The sequence below is a fragment of the Bos mutus genome, unplaced genomic scaffold (assembly GCF_027580195.1).
Source record: "Bos mutus isolate GX-2022 unplaced genomic scaffold, NWIPB_WYAK_1.1 CTG215, whole genome shotgun sequence".
NCBI lineage: Eukaryota > Metazoa > Chordata > Mammalia > Artiodactyla > Bovidae > Bos > Bos mutus.
The window spans coordinates 121,566-140,231 of record NW_027219607.1 but is presented as its reverse complement, the minus strand read 5'-3'; the positions used below and the strand labels follow the sequence as shown (position 1 = coordinate 140,231).

Below are 18,666 nucleotides of genomic sequence, written 5' to 3'. Positions count from 1 at the left end.
TGTGGAAGGCCAGCACAGCTAGCGGAAGGCTGAGGTTTCCCCCTCCCCCAGCCTCCTTCCATGCCCCGATCAAGTTTCCTTTCATGAAGTGAAATGAGGAAGAGGATCATGCCATGCGGGCACTTTTACTGTTCTGGGGCAGCATTTCACCGCTCCTAATCCCTCCCTCCGTTGACCAGCGTCATCACTTTCTCCTGTACGTGCCTCCAGCCCCAACCTGGTTTAAGAGTCTTGGCAGAGGGGTGGGCTTAATGAGTAGGGCAGGCTCCTAGCCTGACTTCGAAGTGAAGACTGCCAGGCCCCGCTGTCCCGGGGGCACGACTGTCACAGCTTCCACCTCCCCGCCTCCACGGGTGGGTTTCTGGAAGTGGATCTCCAGGACGTCTTGTAGCTCCGGGCCATCCAGGACATCAGGAATGTTGAGCACCAGCACTGACTGGGGCACAGGCTGGGGCCTGACCTGGAAATGGAGCCAGGAGATGGGTAAAGGCTCATGTGGGCTGGGCTTGGGGAGGGGCAGAGGTCGGGGCAGGTGGTGACCCTGGGAGTATGGGAGGGGGCAGGAGGCCTGGAGAGGTGGGAAGCGAATGGGTCAGTGGGGTTTTGGGGCTGTGATTCCCTCCTTGGGCAAGTTTCTGGCCTGCAGACAGGTGGCCTGGCCCAGTCCCCATCTTCATCTTCCCACTTACCTCGGCCTTCTGGATTTTCCCGCTCATATAGGGAGAGACTCTCAGACAGGACTGCTGTTTACCCAGTGGCACCACGAACTGGCCCATCTGGCACAGGTGCTGGGCCACTGCAGGGACAGGGAGCGGGAGACCTTTAGCATCCAGGGCTCTCCCTTCCCATGGCCTGATGCCCCGGCTCTCATCTCGCCAGCAAAGCCCTTACCTCTGTCCTCAGTAAAGCCCAGCATGACACCCCCTTGCAGCAGTTCCCTCATCTCCACGTCACCACCTCCATTCTTGGTCTTGCCAAAGAAGATCTCCAGCTTGTCCAGCAGCTCTTCCTCACTTAACTTGAGCCCAGCAGGAAACCCACTGACCAGCACTCTCTGGTCATTCATCTGGCTGGACACCTGGGGAAAGACAGGAGGAAGTGGTCCCAGGCACAGCCCAACACCCTTGTGTCCAGTGCCTGGGGCCCCCCGCAGGTCCTAAGGCCCTGCCACTCTGTCACCTGGATGGTAGTCAGCATGGGTAGCTCCAGGGGCTGGACTTGAACCCTCAGCCGGAACCCTTCCACATTGATCTGATGCTCCTTTTGCTGCAGCACCTGCTTGGCCACTGGGGAAGGGGAGCAGAATTGGTCCTAGGAAGCCTCCCAGCCTCTCTCCCCGGGTTTCCTGGAGCTCACCATTGGGGTCATCAAAGGTCACCAGAGCAGAGCCTCCAGGCAGAGGGTAACAAATCCGCACATGGGAAACCACAGACTTGGCCATTGCCTTGCCCTCCTCAAAGTGTCCTCGGAACACCAGGGGGGACTCGGGCACAGGGAATGGGACCTGCGGGTAGGGGAAAAGAGGGTGATGCAGACTTCAGTGTTGGGGAGAGTCCCCAACTCCCTCCCAGGAGGGAAGCACCCCCGATTATATGTGACTGATGCTGAGTGCCAGGGATTCATCCTGAAACGAGAGCTGGGTGAAGAAGTGGAGTAAGTAAATAAGTGGATAAGGATACACAGAAAGGAAATGGCAGAGCAGGAGTGAAATTACAGAGTCAGACACGACTGAAGTGACTTAGCAGCAGCAGCAGCAGCAACTTTCTCTACAAGGCCACAGCCCCTCGAAGCTTACCTTGTCTTGGGGGCAGTCCCTGAGATTCCTCTGCAGCTCCTGCAGCCTCATCTTTAGTCTGGCCTGTTCCTCCTGAAGGGCCTGGAGAGCCTGCTGGAGCAGAAGGGAACAACCAGAGAATGAATGAGCCAGGGGAAGGGTGCCCTGCTCTTCAGGACTCTCCAAGAGCAGGGCTGATGCTCAGCCTGAGAACAACCCAACCCATTTACCCTGGCCTGGGCTTGTCCTGGCCCAGCTTGAATGCCCTCATCTGCTGCTCTCAAGGGCAGGAGACTTTGCAGCAGCCATGGCTGGGTCATTCCTGGAGCCCTAGAGTTTAACAAATGCTGATCAAGGGACTTCCCTGGTGAGTCCGGTGGTTGAGAATCCACTTTCCAATGCAGGGGACGTGGGCTTGACCCCTGGTCTGGGAACTGAGATCCACATGCAGCCAGGAAACTAAGCCCACGCGCCACAACTATTCAGCTTGCATGCACCACAAGCAAAGACCCAGCACAGTCCAAAACAAAACAGAAAACATCGATTGAGCTCCTGCTATGAGGGACTGGGCATGACACAGGGCAATGGAAGACAAAGGTCCAGCCCTCAGGCCTGTATAAAATGGTACTCAAGACAGTTCACAATCACACAACTGATGGTGGAGGACAGCAGGAATTTGGAGGAGGGACAGTCCTATAGGGGTTAACACAGCTAGGGAGACCTAGAAGAGGAATAAGGGCTTAGAGTTTTAAGATAAGACTATCAGCTAACATTTATTAAGCACTTACTGTATATCAGGCACTGTGCTAAGCCCTTTATATGAATTATATCACTCACATCTTGCAACACCTTATTAAATAAATACACTCTTGCCCTTATTTTGCAGAGGAGGAAACTGTAGTTCAGAGAGATCAAATGACTTGCCCACAGTCATCTGGCCCTAGGCAGTCTGACTCCAGACTCTTAATCTGTGCTTTACAGTGAAGAAATCAAAGTTAGAATAGGGGAGTAATTTACCCAAGATCTCCCAGCCTGTCCCATGACTGCCACCCTTTCCACTGTGCCAAGCAGCCTTTCAGACTGGGCGTGATTTGGGGCAGGTCCAGAGAGAGAGCAAGAGCTGACAAATGGCTAGGGGAATGACACCAGGGATGGGAATAAATGCACCTTTGTTTGTGGATCGCTCACCCTGCAGTTGGAAGCCTGATAAATAAGGTCAGCTCAGGGAAGTGTGATCTCAGTAGGAAGGACGGGACTCTGTCCTGGCCATCTCTGTGTCCCCAGCACAAAACAGGCATTCAGTAAATTGTGTGTTGAGTGAATGAATGAAGTGAAAGAACGACATAACAGAAGCATATTACAGAGGGTGCTGAATCATTCAGGGTGAGTTCACTGTTTTAAGCAGACAAAACCTAGGGTTTGATCAAATAATGCTGGGTAATGAGTAGTGAGAAATAATCAGTGATTCTCAGAGGCAGCAAGATGACATCCATGAGTCAGGGGAGCCCATGTAGTGTCATGTGGAGAGGTGGGAACTCTGACATCTGGAGACAGCATGTCCCCACTAGAGTGGCAACCCCATCTTGGCTCTAGCCAAGTTTTCTTCACATGGAATGTGGTTTCAGTATCCTATATCTTCCCATTTCTAAGGGAAATCAGAAACCTGGATTTTTTTTATTTGAAAAAGATGGCTTGACTTAAAAAAAAAATATGACAAATAAAATGCGTTTTTCAATTGAATTCAGTCCTTAACCTATCCTCTTTGTACTTCTGCTTTAAATCTTGATCTAATTATACATATTGTTTGAAAACCTAATAATTGGCAAGGCTATTCAATACGTAGCTTTAAATAAGTAAATTTATTTATTTTTAAAAGCTTCATAAATACAATTTAAAAAAATATTCAAAAAGGAGAGTTTATCAACAGGGAAATGGAGAACTAGTGAAGATTTCTGAAAGGGGGAGTGAGGTGATGGATACAGTGTTTAAAAGAGCTCAAAAAATGGGCAGAAGACCTATATAGACATTTCTCTGAAGAAGACATACAAATGGCCAGGAGGCACATAAAAAAAATGCTCAGCATCACTAATTATTAGAAAAATGCAAATCATAATTACAATGACCTCAGATCAGGTCGGAATGGCCATAATGAAAAAGTCTATGAATAATAAATGCTGGAGAGGGTATGGAGAAAAGAGAACCCTCCTGCACTGTTGCAGGGAACTTAAATTGGTGCAACCAATATGGAAAACAGTATGGAGGTTCTTTGAAAAACTAGAAATAGGGGCTTCCCTGGTGGTCCAGTGGCAAGGGATGTGGGGTGATCCCTGGTTGAGGAACTAAGCCCATGTGCCGCAATTACTGAGCCCTTTCGCCACAACTGGAGTCCGTGTGCCTCAGTGAATGATCCTCATGATGCAAGGAAGACCCCATATACTGCAACTAAGAACTGACCCTGATGCCGCCAAGAAATAAACAACTAAAAACAGAATTACCCATATCATCAAGCAATGTTGTTTCTGGACATACATCGGGAAAAGATGAAAACTCTAATTTGTAGAGTTTTCACTGACACATGCAGCCTAACGTTCATCGGAGCACTATTTATAATAACCACGACCTGGAAGCAAGTTAAGTGTCCACCAATAGATGAATTCGGATAAAGATGTTTTATACATGCAATGGAGTATTAGTCATAAAAAGAATGAAGTAACGCCATTTTGCAGCAAGATGGATGGACCTAGAGATTATCACACTAAATGACATAAATCAGATGAGAAAGACAAATATCATATAATATCACTTATATGTGGAATCTGAAAAAAAAGATACAAATGAATTTTTGACAAAGTGAAGACAGACATAGAGAACAAACTTACAGTTACCAAAGGAGGAAAGGGGTGAGGGAGAGATAAATTAGGAGTTTGGGATTAGCAGATGCATATTACTATGAAGAAAATAGATAAACAACAAGGACCTCTTATATCACACAGGGAACTCTATTCAATATCTTATAATAACCTGTAATAGAGAAGACTCTGAAAAAGAATATGTATATATGTATAAGTGAATTACTTTGTTATATACCTGAAGCTAATATAACATTGTAAATCAACTATACGGAAAAAAAAAAAAAAGATTTCTATCTGACAGTGATGGCAGGATGAACTGGAGCAGCAGGAACTGTGGAATGAGGAAACAAACCCAGATTCTGCAGCTCTAATTCTTACAGATGTGACAGGAGCTGACCTGAGCCTCTGGCAGTGGGTACAAGGAACACGTGTGTGTGAGTATGTCCCTTGAGGAAAAGCCCCCAGACTCTGGATGTTGTATAAAGGAGACAGAGGGGACAGACTGGAGAGACAGTGCTGAGGTTGCACCTGGGTGTTCAAGGGTTTGGTATAATTTCATTGACCCAACAGGCAAGGGAAGAGAGCCAGTAGTTATTGGGGACCTGCTAAATGCCAGGCACAGTTGGAATCCATCCCATTTAAGTATCATAAAACTGCTTCCTATCTCCAATTCCCAGTGGAAACTTCAGACTTTTCAAGGACAAAAAAGGCTGATTATAGTGATTTACTTGAATTCAGGACTGCCCTGATAGCTCACTTGGTAAAGAATCCGCCTGCAATGCTGGAGACCCCGGTTCAATTCCTGGGTTGGGAAGATGTCCTGGAGAAGGGAAAGGCTACCCACTCCAGTATTCTGGCCTGGAGAATTCCATGGACTGTATAGTCCATGGGGTCGCAAAGAGTTGGACACAACTGAGCAACTTGCACTTGAATTCAGCTATACATGCTATTTATTTCTTTAACATTATAACTTGGTCCCTAAGTGGAAGCCAACATCCGTCAGGTGCTCAACTGAAAAAAAAAATTGCTGTCCATTTTACATTGAGCTTATTGAGACTGTAAATTCTGGATACTTAGGAGTGAGTTAATGATTTGAGGTTCATTTGACTACATGCAAACATTCTTCAGAATGCTGAAGCTGAAGCTCCAATATTTTGGCTCCCTGATGTGAACAGCCAACTCATTGGAAAAGACCCTGATGCTGCAAAGGATTGAAGGAGAAAAGGAGAAGAGGGAGGCAGAGGATGAGATGGTTGGATAGTATCACTGATTCAGTGGACATAAACTTGAGCAAAACCGGGAGACGGTGGTGGACCTGGAGGCCTGGCTTGCTGCAGTCCATAGGGTCGCAGAATCAGACATGACTTAGGTACTGAACCATAACAGCAACAAATGCATTCTCCTCCTTATTTGTGAAGTTTAGAACCTGACCACCCCTACGATAAAATCTCATGCTGTCTGTGTTCATCATAGCAGTAGTGGCAGGCAGTGTAACGTGACAGTTAAGAACATAAATTCTGGAGCCAAATCTCCAGGACTTACATCCAGCTGTTCTTACTACTGCAAGACAATGGGCAAGTTGTTTAACTCTCTGTGCCTTGGTTTCATCTATAAAATGGGAATACAATTTCTACCTATGTATAATTTTATTTGTGAAAGTAGTTTCTGGCATCTGATGAGTGCTATGTTAAATGTTTTGTATTTAATAATCCCCATTTGATAGTTGAAGAACCTGAGATCCGTTAAGGTTAAATAATAAGGGGAGTTTCCTGGTGGTCTAGTGGTTAAGATTCTGGGCTTTCACTGCCATGGCCTGGGTTCAATCCCTGGTCAGGGGACTGAGATCCTCTAAGCCAGTGGTCCCCAACCTTTTTGGCACCAGGAACCAGTTTCACGGAAGACAATTTTTCCGTGGACTGGGGAGGGGGATGGTTTGGGGACAATTCAAGTGCATTACATTTATTATGCACTTTATTTCTATTGGGGCTTCCCTGGTGGCTCAGACAGTAAAGAATCTGCCTGCAATGCAGGAGACCCGGATTCGATCCCTGGGTTGGGAAGATCCTCCTGAAGGTGGGCATGACAACCCACTCCAGTATTCTTGCCTGGAGAATCCCATGGTCAGAGGAGCCTGACTGGCTACAGTCCATGTGGTTGAAAAGAGTCAGACATGACTGAGTGACTAACACTATTTCTATTATTATTACATCAGCTCCACCTGATATCATCAAGCATTAGATCCTGGAGGTTGAGGACCCCTGATATAGATTTTCTGCTCTGCACCATGCAGTCCCATATTATAGACTCTGGAGACATAGCAATGAAAAAAAAAAAAAGGAAAATATGTTCCCCCTTCATCTGGTTATGTCCTAGTGCAAGTCATGCAGTGGGACCAAAAATAACAAAAAAGACCCTTAGTGGGCAAAAGTGAGTCAAACCTAAGGCTGTTGAAGACACATGGTGGCAGGAACAGGACTTGGAGGATAGGACTCTGGGTTAGAACAGTATGTAGATAGAATAATGATAGAAGCCAAGAAGATGGAAGAACGCATCCAGAAACAGAATGAGTGATCTTTGGGACAGTGATCTTTGGATCCCCGGCAGTCCAGTGGTTAAGAATCCACACTTCCACTGGAGAGGGCAGGGGTTCGATCCCCAGTCAGGGAACTAAGATTCTGTATACTGTGCAGCACAGCAGAAAAAAAAAAATCTTCGAAGATACCTAGTCAGTTTTCAGGAAAGATAAATGAACGCAGAGGATTCTCAGGTGGCCCTAGGGGTAAAGAAACCACCTGCCAATGCAGGAGATGCAGGTTTGATCCCTGGGTTGGGAAGATCCCTGGAGGAGGAAATGGCAACCCACTCCAGTATTCTTGCCTGGAGAATCCCATGGAGAGAGGATCTTGGTAGGCTACAGTTGCAAACTCTTTGCATAGGGTTGCAAAGAGTCGGAAACAAATGAAGCAACTTAGCATGCACGCACGTAGAGGAATGCTGAGAGGAAGAAGAGGGCGTGGTCAGGACAGGCCAGGGCCAGAATTAGGTAGTGTCAGAGACACAAAGGAAGACGAAAAATAGAACAGCAAAAGAAAAAGAGGGCTACAGGGAAGTCCCCTCCCTCATATGCTTCCATATTCACTCATACAACTATCAACTACGAGGCACTTCTTTGTGCTGGACCCTACTCTAGGCTCTGGGGATACAGTAGTGACCCAAACAGAGAAAACTTCACTGTGGAGCTTTTACATTCTAGGGGATGAGCCATATGTGTGTGTGTGTGTATTTGTGCTCAGTCCTGTCTGACTCTTTGCGACCCCAAGCACTGTAGCCCTCCAGGCTCCTCTGTCCATGGGATTTTCCAGGCAAGAATATTGGAAAGTGAAAGTGTTAGTTGCTCAGTTGTATCTGACTCTTGCAACCCTATGGACTGTAGCCTGCCAGGCTCTTCTGTCCATGGGATTGTCCAGGCAAGAATACGGAGTAGGTTGCTATTTCCTTCTCTAGGGGATCTTCCCAACCCAGGTCTCCTGCATTGCAGACAGATTCTTTACCATCTGGCCCACCAGTCATTTCCTTCTCCAGGAGATCTTCCCAACCCAGGGATCAAACCTGCATTTCCTGCATTGGCAGGCAGATTCTTTACCATTGATATAGGCCATGAGTATAAACGTGAGAATTATCCATGCAGAGATATTTAAAGTCACAAACTAAATGAGATCAATAAGAAAGGGTTCAAGTGCTGATTTCTGGGGTATCCGACACTAAGAGATCGGGGAACAAGGTAGAACCAGCTGAAGAGAATGCAGAAGAGAGGCTAGTGAAACTGGAGGGAGAGCAGGCATGAAGAACAACACGTTTAAGGAGGAAGAGCCTGGGCTGGGCACAGTGCTGGTAACAGGCCTTCTGCCAGGAGGCATGATAATGACCTCTGAGATTGAGCAAAAAAAACCCCCCAAAACAGTCCTGCTTATCATAAGGAAATGGTCGGCACACACACAAGGATAATTATTGTAGCCTTGTTTACAACAGAAAAACAAAAAAAGAAATCTACATGGCCAGCAGGAGAGAAACAATTCAGTATAAAATATTAGGTGCTATGTGTTTAGTCTGTCTGTTTGTGACCCCATGGCCTGTAGGTCGCCAGGCTTCTCTGTCCATGGGATTTTTCAGGCAAGAACACTGGAGTGGGTTGCCATTTCCTCCTCCAAGGGATCTTCCTGACCCAGGGATTGAACTGGCATCTCCTACATCTTCTGCATTGGCAAGTGGATTCTTTACCACTGAGCCACCTGGTAAAGCCCATATAATATATTACATAGCGATTAAAACACATAGTAACGAGGAACATTTAACATGAAGTGCTCACAATAAACCAAAAAAGCAAAATATAAAATTGCCTATAAATATTCACCCCACTCCAGTACTCTTCCTGGAAAATCCCACGGACGGAGGAGCCTGGTAGGCTGCAGTCCATGGGGTTGCAAAGAGTCGGACACGAGTGAGCAACTTCACTTTCACTTTTCACTTTCATGCATTGGAGAAGGAAATGGCAACCCACTCCAGTATTCTTGCCTGGAGAATCCCAGGGATGGGGGAGCCTGGTGGGCTGTCATCTCTGGGGTCACACAGAGTCAGACATGACTGAAGTGACTTAGCAGCAGCAGGAGCATTCTTCCTAGTCTGTTGATTTTAAACATTTTAACTCATGAAGATATTTATTAAAGTATAGAAATGCAAAAAAATTATTGGAAGATGGACATCACAGTGTCATTAATAGAGGTTGTCTCTCAGCAACGAATTTAGGGTGATTTTTTTTTTTTTTGAACTCTAATTCTAGGTTTATTCAACACAATTCTTTTACTCTACTCAACAAACACAACATTATCTAAAATGCTACAAAGTTACAAAACTCAAAACAGAAAATTTATAGTACTGACTGTACAATAAAAGCCAGAAAAGCCATGCACACATTGCCAAGGTAACCTGCAGGACCACCACGAATACCAACACAGTGGGGGTTCTGTGGTGACCTGGCACACCTGGCTCTCAACTTACCAGTTTCAGAAAGAGAGGGAGACGTGGGGGGTGGTGTGCACGCACACGTCTAAAAAGAACCATTTGGGTAGATAACTGGAGATATCTTAGCCTAGAGGTCAGAAGAGGACTCAGGCAGGGGAGCAGGGCCAGGCTAACAGGAATGGCCGTTGTGTAAAAGCATGTCCTTTCCTGTGGGACTCCACAGGCCTCCAAGTCATCTGTCGAATGGGAAAACGTGCTCCCACACTGGCGTTGACCCATCACTAGGAACCCCCTGTTCATCTCTGCTGGCTTTGCCACCGAACCGACTCTCAGGAACTAGAAATGTGGAAGCTTTCTAGCTAGAAAACAGGAGGGGATCTTTATAAGCAAGTTGCTAACCAAACCAAACCCACAACACTCTGCAGCGGGAACTCTGCTGCCCCGGGAACATCTCAACTGCTCCCTTCACCTTCCAAGTCTGCCCCTGAGGAGGGATTTCTTTCCTACCAATCCTTCTTTGGCTAGAAAAGTGACAGAAGTGAGTTGGATGGGGTAGAGCTTCAGTGGCCCTGATTATCGGGAGGAGTTGGAACTAGAGTGTCTCCTGTCGTGGCGGCAGCCCCGGGAGAATGGGATCGTGGGAGCGCCAGGGACTTGCGCCTGTCAAGGGGAACATGACTTTCTCCTCATCCCTGGACCTGCGCCATGTGGGAAGCAGTAGCAGCATTCTTCTGGGGCGGGTTAGAGGGGGATTTCCTGGGGGTTGGCCAAGGTCAAGGGGCCATAGAAGCAGTAGCTGTGATGTTCTGGTCATTGATTTATTCTCTGTCCATGAGCTTCAGCACCTTCTCAGTCTCATGTGGATTTTCAAACTCATGCATAGGCACAGCCTTTTAACAGATGGGGGTGGATGCTTTCTACAGGCATATGTCAATCATTTTAATTTTCCCAGAAGTGGAGAATATCTTCATGATGTGATCCTTGATCATATTCCTGGTGAGCCTCCCCATGTGTTCTTTGGTGGGTTTAGGGGAAGGGTTCTTTTCCTTTCCATCTCTTTCAGCTGGTTTACATTTGGAGCGTGAACGCCACCTGTTGTCATGTCTGTGCCAAGAAGGACTTGGAGAGCCAGAGGAGCTGCTGGAGCTGGAGCTGGGGAACATGCTGGAACTTCCTGAGCCGTTCGATGCTGAAGATGAGCTGGAGCCACTGATGGAGACTGTGCTGGTGCTGGAGCCCAGACTGGAGGCAGAACTGGACCGAGACCTGAAACTGCTGCTACCACTGGAAGTGTTGTGCCTCTTTTGACTTTTATCTCTGCAGGGACATCACTTTGCCAACAAAGGTCCATCTAGTCAAAGCTATGGTCTTTCCAGTAGTCATGTACAGATGTGAGAGTTGGACCATAAAGAAAGCTGAGCACCAAAGAATTGAGGCTTTTAAATTGTGGTGTTGAAGAAGACTCTTGTGAGTCCCTTGGACAGCAAGGAGATCAAACCAATGAATCCTAAAGGAAATCAACCCTGAATATTCACTGGAAGGACTGATGCTAAAGCTGAAGCTCCAATTGGCCACCTGATGTGAAGAGCTGACACATCAGAAAAGACCCTGATTCTGGGAAAGATTGAAGGCAGGAGGAGAAGTGAGTGACAGAGGATGAGATGGTTGGATGGCATCACCGACTCAACAGACATGAGTTTCAGCGAACTCCAGGAGATAGTGAAGGACAGAGAAGATTGGCGAGCTGTGGTCCAGGGTCTATGAGGTCTCAAAGAGTCGGCCACTGCTCAGCGACTAAACTACAAATGATTCTTCTTGCTTGACTCCTTGATGGCCCTTTTATCTTTAGACCCATACTTGGACTTTTCATCTGAGTGAACTTTGCATTTAGTAGAAGGTGCCCTAGTCCTGGATTTCATATTATTTTCTTTGACTCCTAGTAAGCTCTTCTTACTATACAGAGGGATAAGATGGTTGGATGGCATCATCGACTCGATGGACATGAGTTTGAGCAAGCTCCAGGAGTTGGTGATGGAAAGGGAAGCCTGGCATGCTGAAGTCCATGGGGTCGAAAAGAGTTGGATATAACTGAGCGACTGAACTGACTGACTGAAGCTCTTTTTTTCCAGTTCCGATGAAACCATTCCCCCTTCCTGAGGTGTTCAAAGCAGCAGTGGTGGTCTGACTTATCTGAACTCTCACTTCTAACTGGAATCTGAGAAAGGATCCCTAATTGACTGCAATTTGTGCCAAAGTGCATCATCTTCGCACCACTGTGGCTTCCTCCTGCTCTCAGGGTGATTTTTCAAAATTACAGTTTCCTGAAACTACCTTCCTTATTTCCTGTTTAAGAGGAAAGTCCCTCTAAGAGAGTAGTTTTAGGACTTCCTTGGTGGTCCAGTAGTTAAGAATTCGCCTGCCTGGGATGAATTGACAGAGTAGCATTGAAATATATACATTATCATATGTAAAATTTGATAGCCAGGGGAAATTTGCTGTATGACGTGGGGAGCTCAAATCCCGTGCTCTATGACAACCTAGAGGGGTGGCATGGTGTGGCAGATGGGAGCGAAGTTCAAGAGGAAGGGGACATACATATACTTACGGCTGATTCATATTGATATATGATAGAAACCAATACAACATTGTAAAGCAATTATACTGCACTTAAAAATAAATACATTTAAAAAAATCCACTTGCCAATGTAGGGGACTCAGGTTCGATCCTTGATCTGGAAAGATCCCACATACCTCGGAGCAACTAAGCCACAACTACTTGGCCTGTGCTCTAGAGCCCAGAAGCCACAACTACTGAGCCCATATACCTAGAGCCGGTGTTCTGCAACAGGGAAGGCACTGCAATGAGAAGCCGGCATCCCGCAACTAGAGAGTAGCCCCCCACTCACCGCAACTAGAGAGAGTCTACTTGGAACAACGAAGACCCAGCACAGTCAAAAATAAATAAAATAATTTTTAAAAGAGAGAAAGCAGTTTTAGCAGAGTGGTAGGAGTGAGGTGGGGGTTAATCAAGATCGTCCTGGGGAACTAGGGTTCTGAAAAGGTTGGTAATGTTAACAATAATGAGCAGGTATTGAGCACTTAGTATATGCCAAGCAGAGTGCTCAGTGTTCACTGTGTATTTTAGGGATTATGTAGTTTAATTCTTGCAGATAGGTATTCTTCTATGGAAGTGTTACTGTTATTCCCACCACACAGATAAGGGAATAGGACTTAGATTGTAAGCATTAGAGAGGCTAGTAACTTGCCCAGGGTCACACAATTGGAGGAACCAGGCTCTGAAACCAGTCAGGCTGCCTCTAAAGTCTGTGGTCTTTCTTCCTACATTTGAGAGGCAGATGAAACATTTCCAAGCAAGAGATCTGTGTAACAGATGGGGTAGTATGAGGGTGAGAAAGGCTGAAGAATTTAGATGAGATTCATTCATTCAACAGGTGTTTACTGAGTGCCTACTGCATGCCAAGGCACTGGTGATCAAAGTTGGACAGGCTGAAACTAAGCAGAGGGCTTAGTCTACCGTGAGCAGGGGCATTCATGGGTTGGGAAAGCGGAGACCAGAGCAGAAACGGGTTGTGGGGTGGGGGTTAGGTCTCAGAGGAGGAACACTTCTTCCCCTCATCCTGAAGAGAGTCCTAGGTTAAGCTGAAATGGAAATGTTAAGGAGGGGAGGAATTTGTTAAGGAAGATCTCAGGAGATGAAGGTGTGAGCAATTCCTGAATTTTTAGGGGTCACATAACCCTTTTGAGTATATAATGAAAATGATGGATTCTTTCTCCCGAAAAATGCACATCCACACAAGGACTTCATGATCTCCTGTGGTGCAGTTTTTAGAACTGTCTCTGAGGCAGTTAGAGAACCAACACCCTAGAGATGTCCCAGCCGGTCTCTCCCTGGACCTTCTGCAGGTCTAAGAGACTGGGCAGGAAGAGGCTTGCTTGCTAGACTCTGAGAATCCGGTAGATTCCTGGCCAAAAGGGGCGCTCTTCTGATTCTTCCCACCCCCAAGACCCTCCTCCTCACCGACATAGTCTGGGATCCGGTTGGCAAGAGGTGAACCTTCAGAGCTGGGCACACATCAGCAGAGTCCATAGGAACTAAAATCTTGCTTGCACTTTGAGGAGCTTTGGTCTCACCCATCGGAGCCTGGAAGACACTTCTTCCTTATGCAGGCTGTTTGCTTTCACTTTCTTTTCGCCGAAGTCCCTGCCCCTCCCACATTCCACCCTGGGTGGCTTCCTGGTCTTCAAAGTGGACTTCCCCCAGCTATGAGGCCTCGGGGAAGTTACCCTACAAGCAAATACAAACTGAATGCTGGCCCATTCCTTCCAGCGTAGCAATCCCAGTATAGGCCTATTCGTAGAATTTTGTCTGCTTTGTTAATGGCTTAGAATGTTACCCAGAACATGCAGATGTTAATTGCAACCATGATAGATAAAAGCCCCAAGTTTGCCAAACTGTGGTTAATAGCCAGCATTTGAGTGCTGTTACATGTCCAATTCTGCTTTTCATGTATTAACCTTCAAAACAACCTCTCAAAGTTGGTTTTTTTCCATTTTACAGATGAGATTCTAAACTTGTAGACACAATATAGAAACTTGCCCAAACTCCCACTGCTAGAAGTGATACAAATATCCAAGTACTTGAATTTTTGCCACAGAGGGTTTATATTTTAGTTCCATTTGTGACTCTTGAGTAGGCAAGCTGTTGACACTTACTGGAGACATCCAGGGCTTCCCTGGTGGTTCAGATGGTAAAGAATCTGCCTGCAATGCAGGAGACCTGGGTTTGATCCTTGGGTTGGGAAGATCCCCTGGAGAAGGGAATGCGTCCCCACCTGTATTCTTGCCTGGAGAATTTCATAGAGCCATCCAGCACTTAAGGATGCAAGTATAATTAAATACTGGATTGAGGTTGAGGATGAGTCAAATGCAAGTATAATTAAATACTCCAGGATGTCTTCTATTTTCACCCAATCCAGGGTTTCCCACTATTTTAGGCCCCTTTCTCAATCTCTCTACCCCTCATGTAAGTATGCCAAGTTTGAGGCTTGGTAAGTAGGCCCATTTGAATCCTAGTCCATTTAGTAGCTTAGAACCAGCTTAGCTAGAGAGCCTATTTCATCAGTAAAACCTGGTCACAGTTAAGTACCCAATGAGAGGTGAAATGTCAGCTAAAAGGGCCAAATGCCTTTTCTGCAGTACAGTGGTGCCAAGTCAGAGCCTAAACCCCTTTCCTGCCAGACCATTTGGGATCTCTCCCTCGTGCAACCAGGAATGGCGGCACTGTGGCTCAAGGCTTCATTGCTGGTGTCCGTCCCCATCTACAGCAGTTCTCCAGTGTGCTCCTCTTCCAAATAGCACTTGAATCATCTGGCACATGGGGAAGGCAATGGCACCCCACTCCAGTACTCTTGCCTGGAAAATCCCATGGACGGAGGAGCCTGGTAGGCTGCAGTCCATGGGGTCACTAAGAGTTGGGCACGACTGAGCGACCTCACTTTCACTTTTCACTTTCATACATTGGAGAAGGAAATGGCAATCCACTCCAGTGTTCTTGCCTGGAGAATCCCAGGGATGGGGGAGCCTGGTGGGCTGTCATCTCTGGGGTCACACAGAGTCAGACATGACTGAAGCGACTTAGCAGCAGCAATCTGGCACAGGGGTTCAACAAACCACAATTCAGCAATTCTCAATTCAAAGGAGATGGTGTGCTCTTAGAGGGGTCTTCGGATGTTATAATGTGTGTGTGTGTGTGTGGGAGGGTTCTCTAAACATGTAATGGGGTGGAAGCCAGGGAAGCTTAAACAAGTCCACACCTAAAATTGTCCACAGTACCTCTCCTGGGGAAACAGTTCAGTATCACCTTTTACCCATTCATTCAGACCATTAAAGGATTATGAGGCTGAGGATAGAAGTAGCCCATGTCTCATAAAAGCAGACATAGCTTTTATTTTACATTTTCCCACAATCCCTCATCCACCAATGTAATTTCCCAGTTTAATAACACAGGAAATAGAAGACACATGTGAACTTTTTAAAAATATTTTTATTAACTGAGACAGACCTAAAACCGCAGCTTCTGGAAGAACCATTTGTTCTTGCCCGTCTTGTATCTGGAGAGGGGAAGAAAAAAGACACAAATGAGAGGAGGAATCACAGAAGACAAAACTGTCTTCATGGAGGACAGTGAAACCATACTCCCACATTCACTGCCAAAGCCTTCTTACCTCTCCTCAAACTTGACCTTTGCCTCTCGTCGGGCCTTGCGTTTGAGAGCAGGGTCTCTGAAGACATCCTTGTTGACAACAGTTTTGTCCAAGGGGATATCCACAGAGTACCTGGGGACAATGGCAAGAAGGTAGGAGCAGCCCACAGGCCGCCAGGGCCCTCTCCCCTCCATCCCACTCCTGGGACATTGGCATGTTATGGCCTGACTCTACAAGAGTTATCATCAACACAGGCTAAAGTCGCAATGATATTTTCTGGAAACACCCAATTTTAACAAAATCATCTATACAGATTCAAGCCACTGATAAACTTCATGCTTCCTTCTCTCAATTTCCCACAACAACCCTATCCTATACTATTATCCTTGAGAGAGAAAGAGGGCAGGCCAGATCCTGTGTTTTACTGTGGCTGGAAACAAATGGGACAATCTCTACTTAACACCTAAGCTTGGCCAAGTCAGGCAAGACACTTCAGAAGTGTTTGCACAGGAAAAGTGAACAGTAGAAGAGGCAATACTAGAAACCACTGCCAATGACAAATTCAAAATGATGTCTCTCCCCACACTACAGTGGCTACCAGGTTGTCATCTTATTCGGTAGGGCAGAGAAGGGGAAAAGAGAAGTCACTTTCATTTCCATTCTTGAAATGCTCACCTTGTGGGCATGAGGTGATTATAATTATAAACTTTCACAAAAGACTTGATCTTTGACCTCTTGGCAATTTTCTTCTTGCCCATGGCAGCTGTCACTTTGCGGGGATAGCGATCAATTCCAGCAACCAGAGCGTGGCTGTAGGGTCGGTCTGAGGTGCCGTCATCAATGTTCTGAAGGAGCAAGAATTACATGTTACCAGCCATTTAGGCCCTGTGCTAGAATAACCCTGTCCCTAGGCCTCTCAGACCCACTGCTGTAAAAACCACACAGCAAACATTCTAAGTGCTATGCTAGATGCCCAAAGAGTAACACTGAAAGGGGAGGTATCTTTCCCACTAGGAAAAATCTGGAAGGGTGCTTGGGAAGTAAGAGACTTAAATTCTAACAGCGAACGATTATAATTAGTGATTGCTATATGTCAAGCACCAGTTCTCAGGACTTGACCTCTCTTAATCTCCTCCAGGACTGGAACGGGTAGAGGCAGGACGCCAAATCTGGCCGTCTAACTCCAAAACCAGCCTCAGGGAGATGGAGGAAGGGGAACCAAGGGCGCCCTGGTCAAAAACAGTGGTGTACGTGACCAGAGCTTGGGGAAATGTCATAAAAGGCTGGAGACGTAGACAGAAAGCAAACACCGAAGAGCTAGGTTATGCTAAGTGACCATTTGGACTAGAAATGATTTCTCCTCTTCGTTTCACGGAGTCCCTGCAGCGGCACTTACTACCTGCTTGACCTCAGGTGAAACTCTATACCTCTAAACCTCTGCAGTAGAAAGCAACCCTACAGTAACTGTAAGGATTGGACGTGACACCTATAAGACAGTGCCACGGACCAAGCAAGAGTTCATAAACGTTGGCCATTACTATTATTAAAAGCCTCTTTGACAGAGGACAGCGTTAGGTGTTAACTATCCAATTCAACTCCCGTTTGTTTATTTTGGGTCATTCTCAAAAGGTCTCATGCATTCACAAACCCCCCGCCCCGCAATGCTCGGGGAGAAAGGCCCCCAAACTAGGTCTTGAATTTCAAGCTGCCTGCCAGCCCAGCCCATTCACGGGATACAAAGGCGCACAGGCCCGGGGGGTCTGGTACCTTCACGATGACCGCTTTGCGTCCGGAGTAGCGACCGGCCAGGACCAGCACCACCTTCCCGGGTTTCATGAACTTGCCCATTTCTGCAGAGGAAGGAGAAGGGGTCGCTCAGAAATCCGCCAGCTCAGGCTGTGGGCCCCGGAACTTCAGCTGCGCTCACTGTCGTCTCGGTTCAGGTTGCCTGCGGGCCCTGCTCGCAGAACAGGACCTGGCAGGAAGCCGCTAGAGACCGAGGAAGGGAATACACCACGCACCACCGCGCAACTCGACCCCTAGGCCGCGGATGGCGGCGGATTGGAAACCCCAACCACAGCCACTACTCACCGGCAGCTACCACTTGGGACTACAGCAGAAAGGAAGAAAGGGCACTTCCGCCAACCTTTCACCCCGGGGAGCGTGATCTCACTTCCTGTCCCGCCTCCTTGGGCTTCTCCCCGCCTCTTCCGTGGCGCTTAGAGTCTGTGTTGAAGGAGGAAGAAGCTCTTGAGAGGAAAGCAAGATCTGGCGGCTCGTTTATTCAAATCAAACTTTATTAGCAGCTCCAACAGTAGACGGGGCAAAGGAATTTTGTCTCCCGAGGAAGGCTTTTCAGATGGACACAGCCGCTCCGCTGCTCCACTTGTTGTACGTCCTTTCTCTGGCGCTAGAGGGTGGGGAGACACAGTTTGAAATTTTCTTTTTTGCCTTGGAAGAATCAGAAACAAAATAGGACATTTATTAGTGCCAACTGTGTGCACTCTTAGGCATAATGACGAGACGAAGATCAAGCAAACGAGGGTGCTTGCCCTCAACCTTTAGAGTTTAGCTATGTCAGAAACCGACTAAAGTAAGTGAGAGGGTGAAAGATGATCATGGTGATGCTAGCAGCTGCATGCCTTGTGTCAGGACAGATCAGATCAGATCAGTCGCTCAGTCGTGTCCGACTCTGCGACCCCATGAATCGCAGCACGCCAGGCCTCCCTGTCCATCACCAACTCCCAGAGTTCACTGAGACTCACGTCCATCGAGTCAGTGATGCCATCCAGCCATC

The 18,666-nt window shown here is 47.0% G+C and overlaps 2 protein-coding genes and 1 pseudogene across 3 annotated transcripts; all 3 read right to left on the bottom strand.

The window, feature by feature from the left end:
• Positions 1-92: 92 nt before the first annotated feature.
• On the bottom strand, positions 93-13,852 carry IFI35 (interferon induced protein 35). Of its 2 annotated transcripts, none has more exons than XM_070366847.1 (7): positions 13,685-13,852; positions 1,796-1,888; positions 1,357-1,504; positions 1,180-1,286; positions 892-1,078; positions 690-796; positions 93-460 (listed from the first exon to the last, which is right to left on the bottom strand). In XM_070366847.1, the coding sequence occupies exons 1-7, from the start codon at positions 13,799-13,801 to the stop codon at positions 269-271; spliced, it is 951 nt and encodes a 316-aa protein (XP_070222948.1). In that variant the 5' UTR covers positions 13,802-13,852; the 3' UTR covers positions 93-268. The 2 variants fall into 2 exon arrangements, with proteins under 2 accessions (XP_070222948.1, XP_005909240.1); XM_005909178.3 differs by having other exon boundaries at positions 1,796-1,885.
• Positions 10,309-12,261, bottom strand: LOC102267660 (RNA-binding protein with serine-rich domain 1-like; annotated as a pseudogene).
• Positions 13,853-15,694: 1,842 nt separating the features above from the next.
• On the bottom strand, positions 15,695-18,035 carry RPL27 (ribosomal protein L27). Its single transcript, XM_070366846.1, has 5 exons — positions 17,961-18,035; positions 17,637-17,719; positions 16,545-16,714; positions 15,891-16,001; positions 15,695-15,776 (listed from the first exon to the last, which is right to left on the bottom strand). The coding sequence occupies exons 2-5, from the start codon at positions 17,715-17,717 to the stop codon at positions 15,728-15,730; spliced, it is 411 nt and encodes a 136-aa protein (XP_070222947.1). The 5' UTR covers positions 17,718-17,719; positions 17,961-18,035; the 3' UTR covers positions 15,695-15,727.
• Positions 18,036-18,666: the final 631 nt, after the last annotated feature.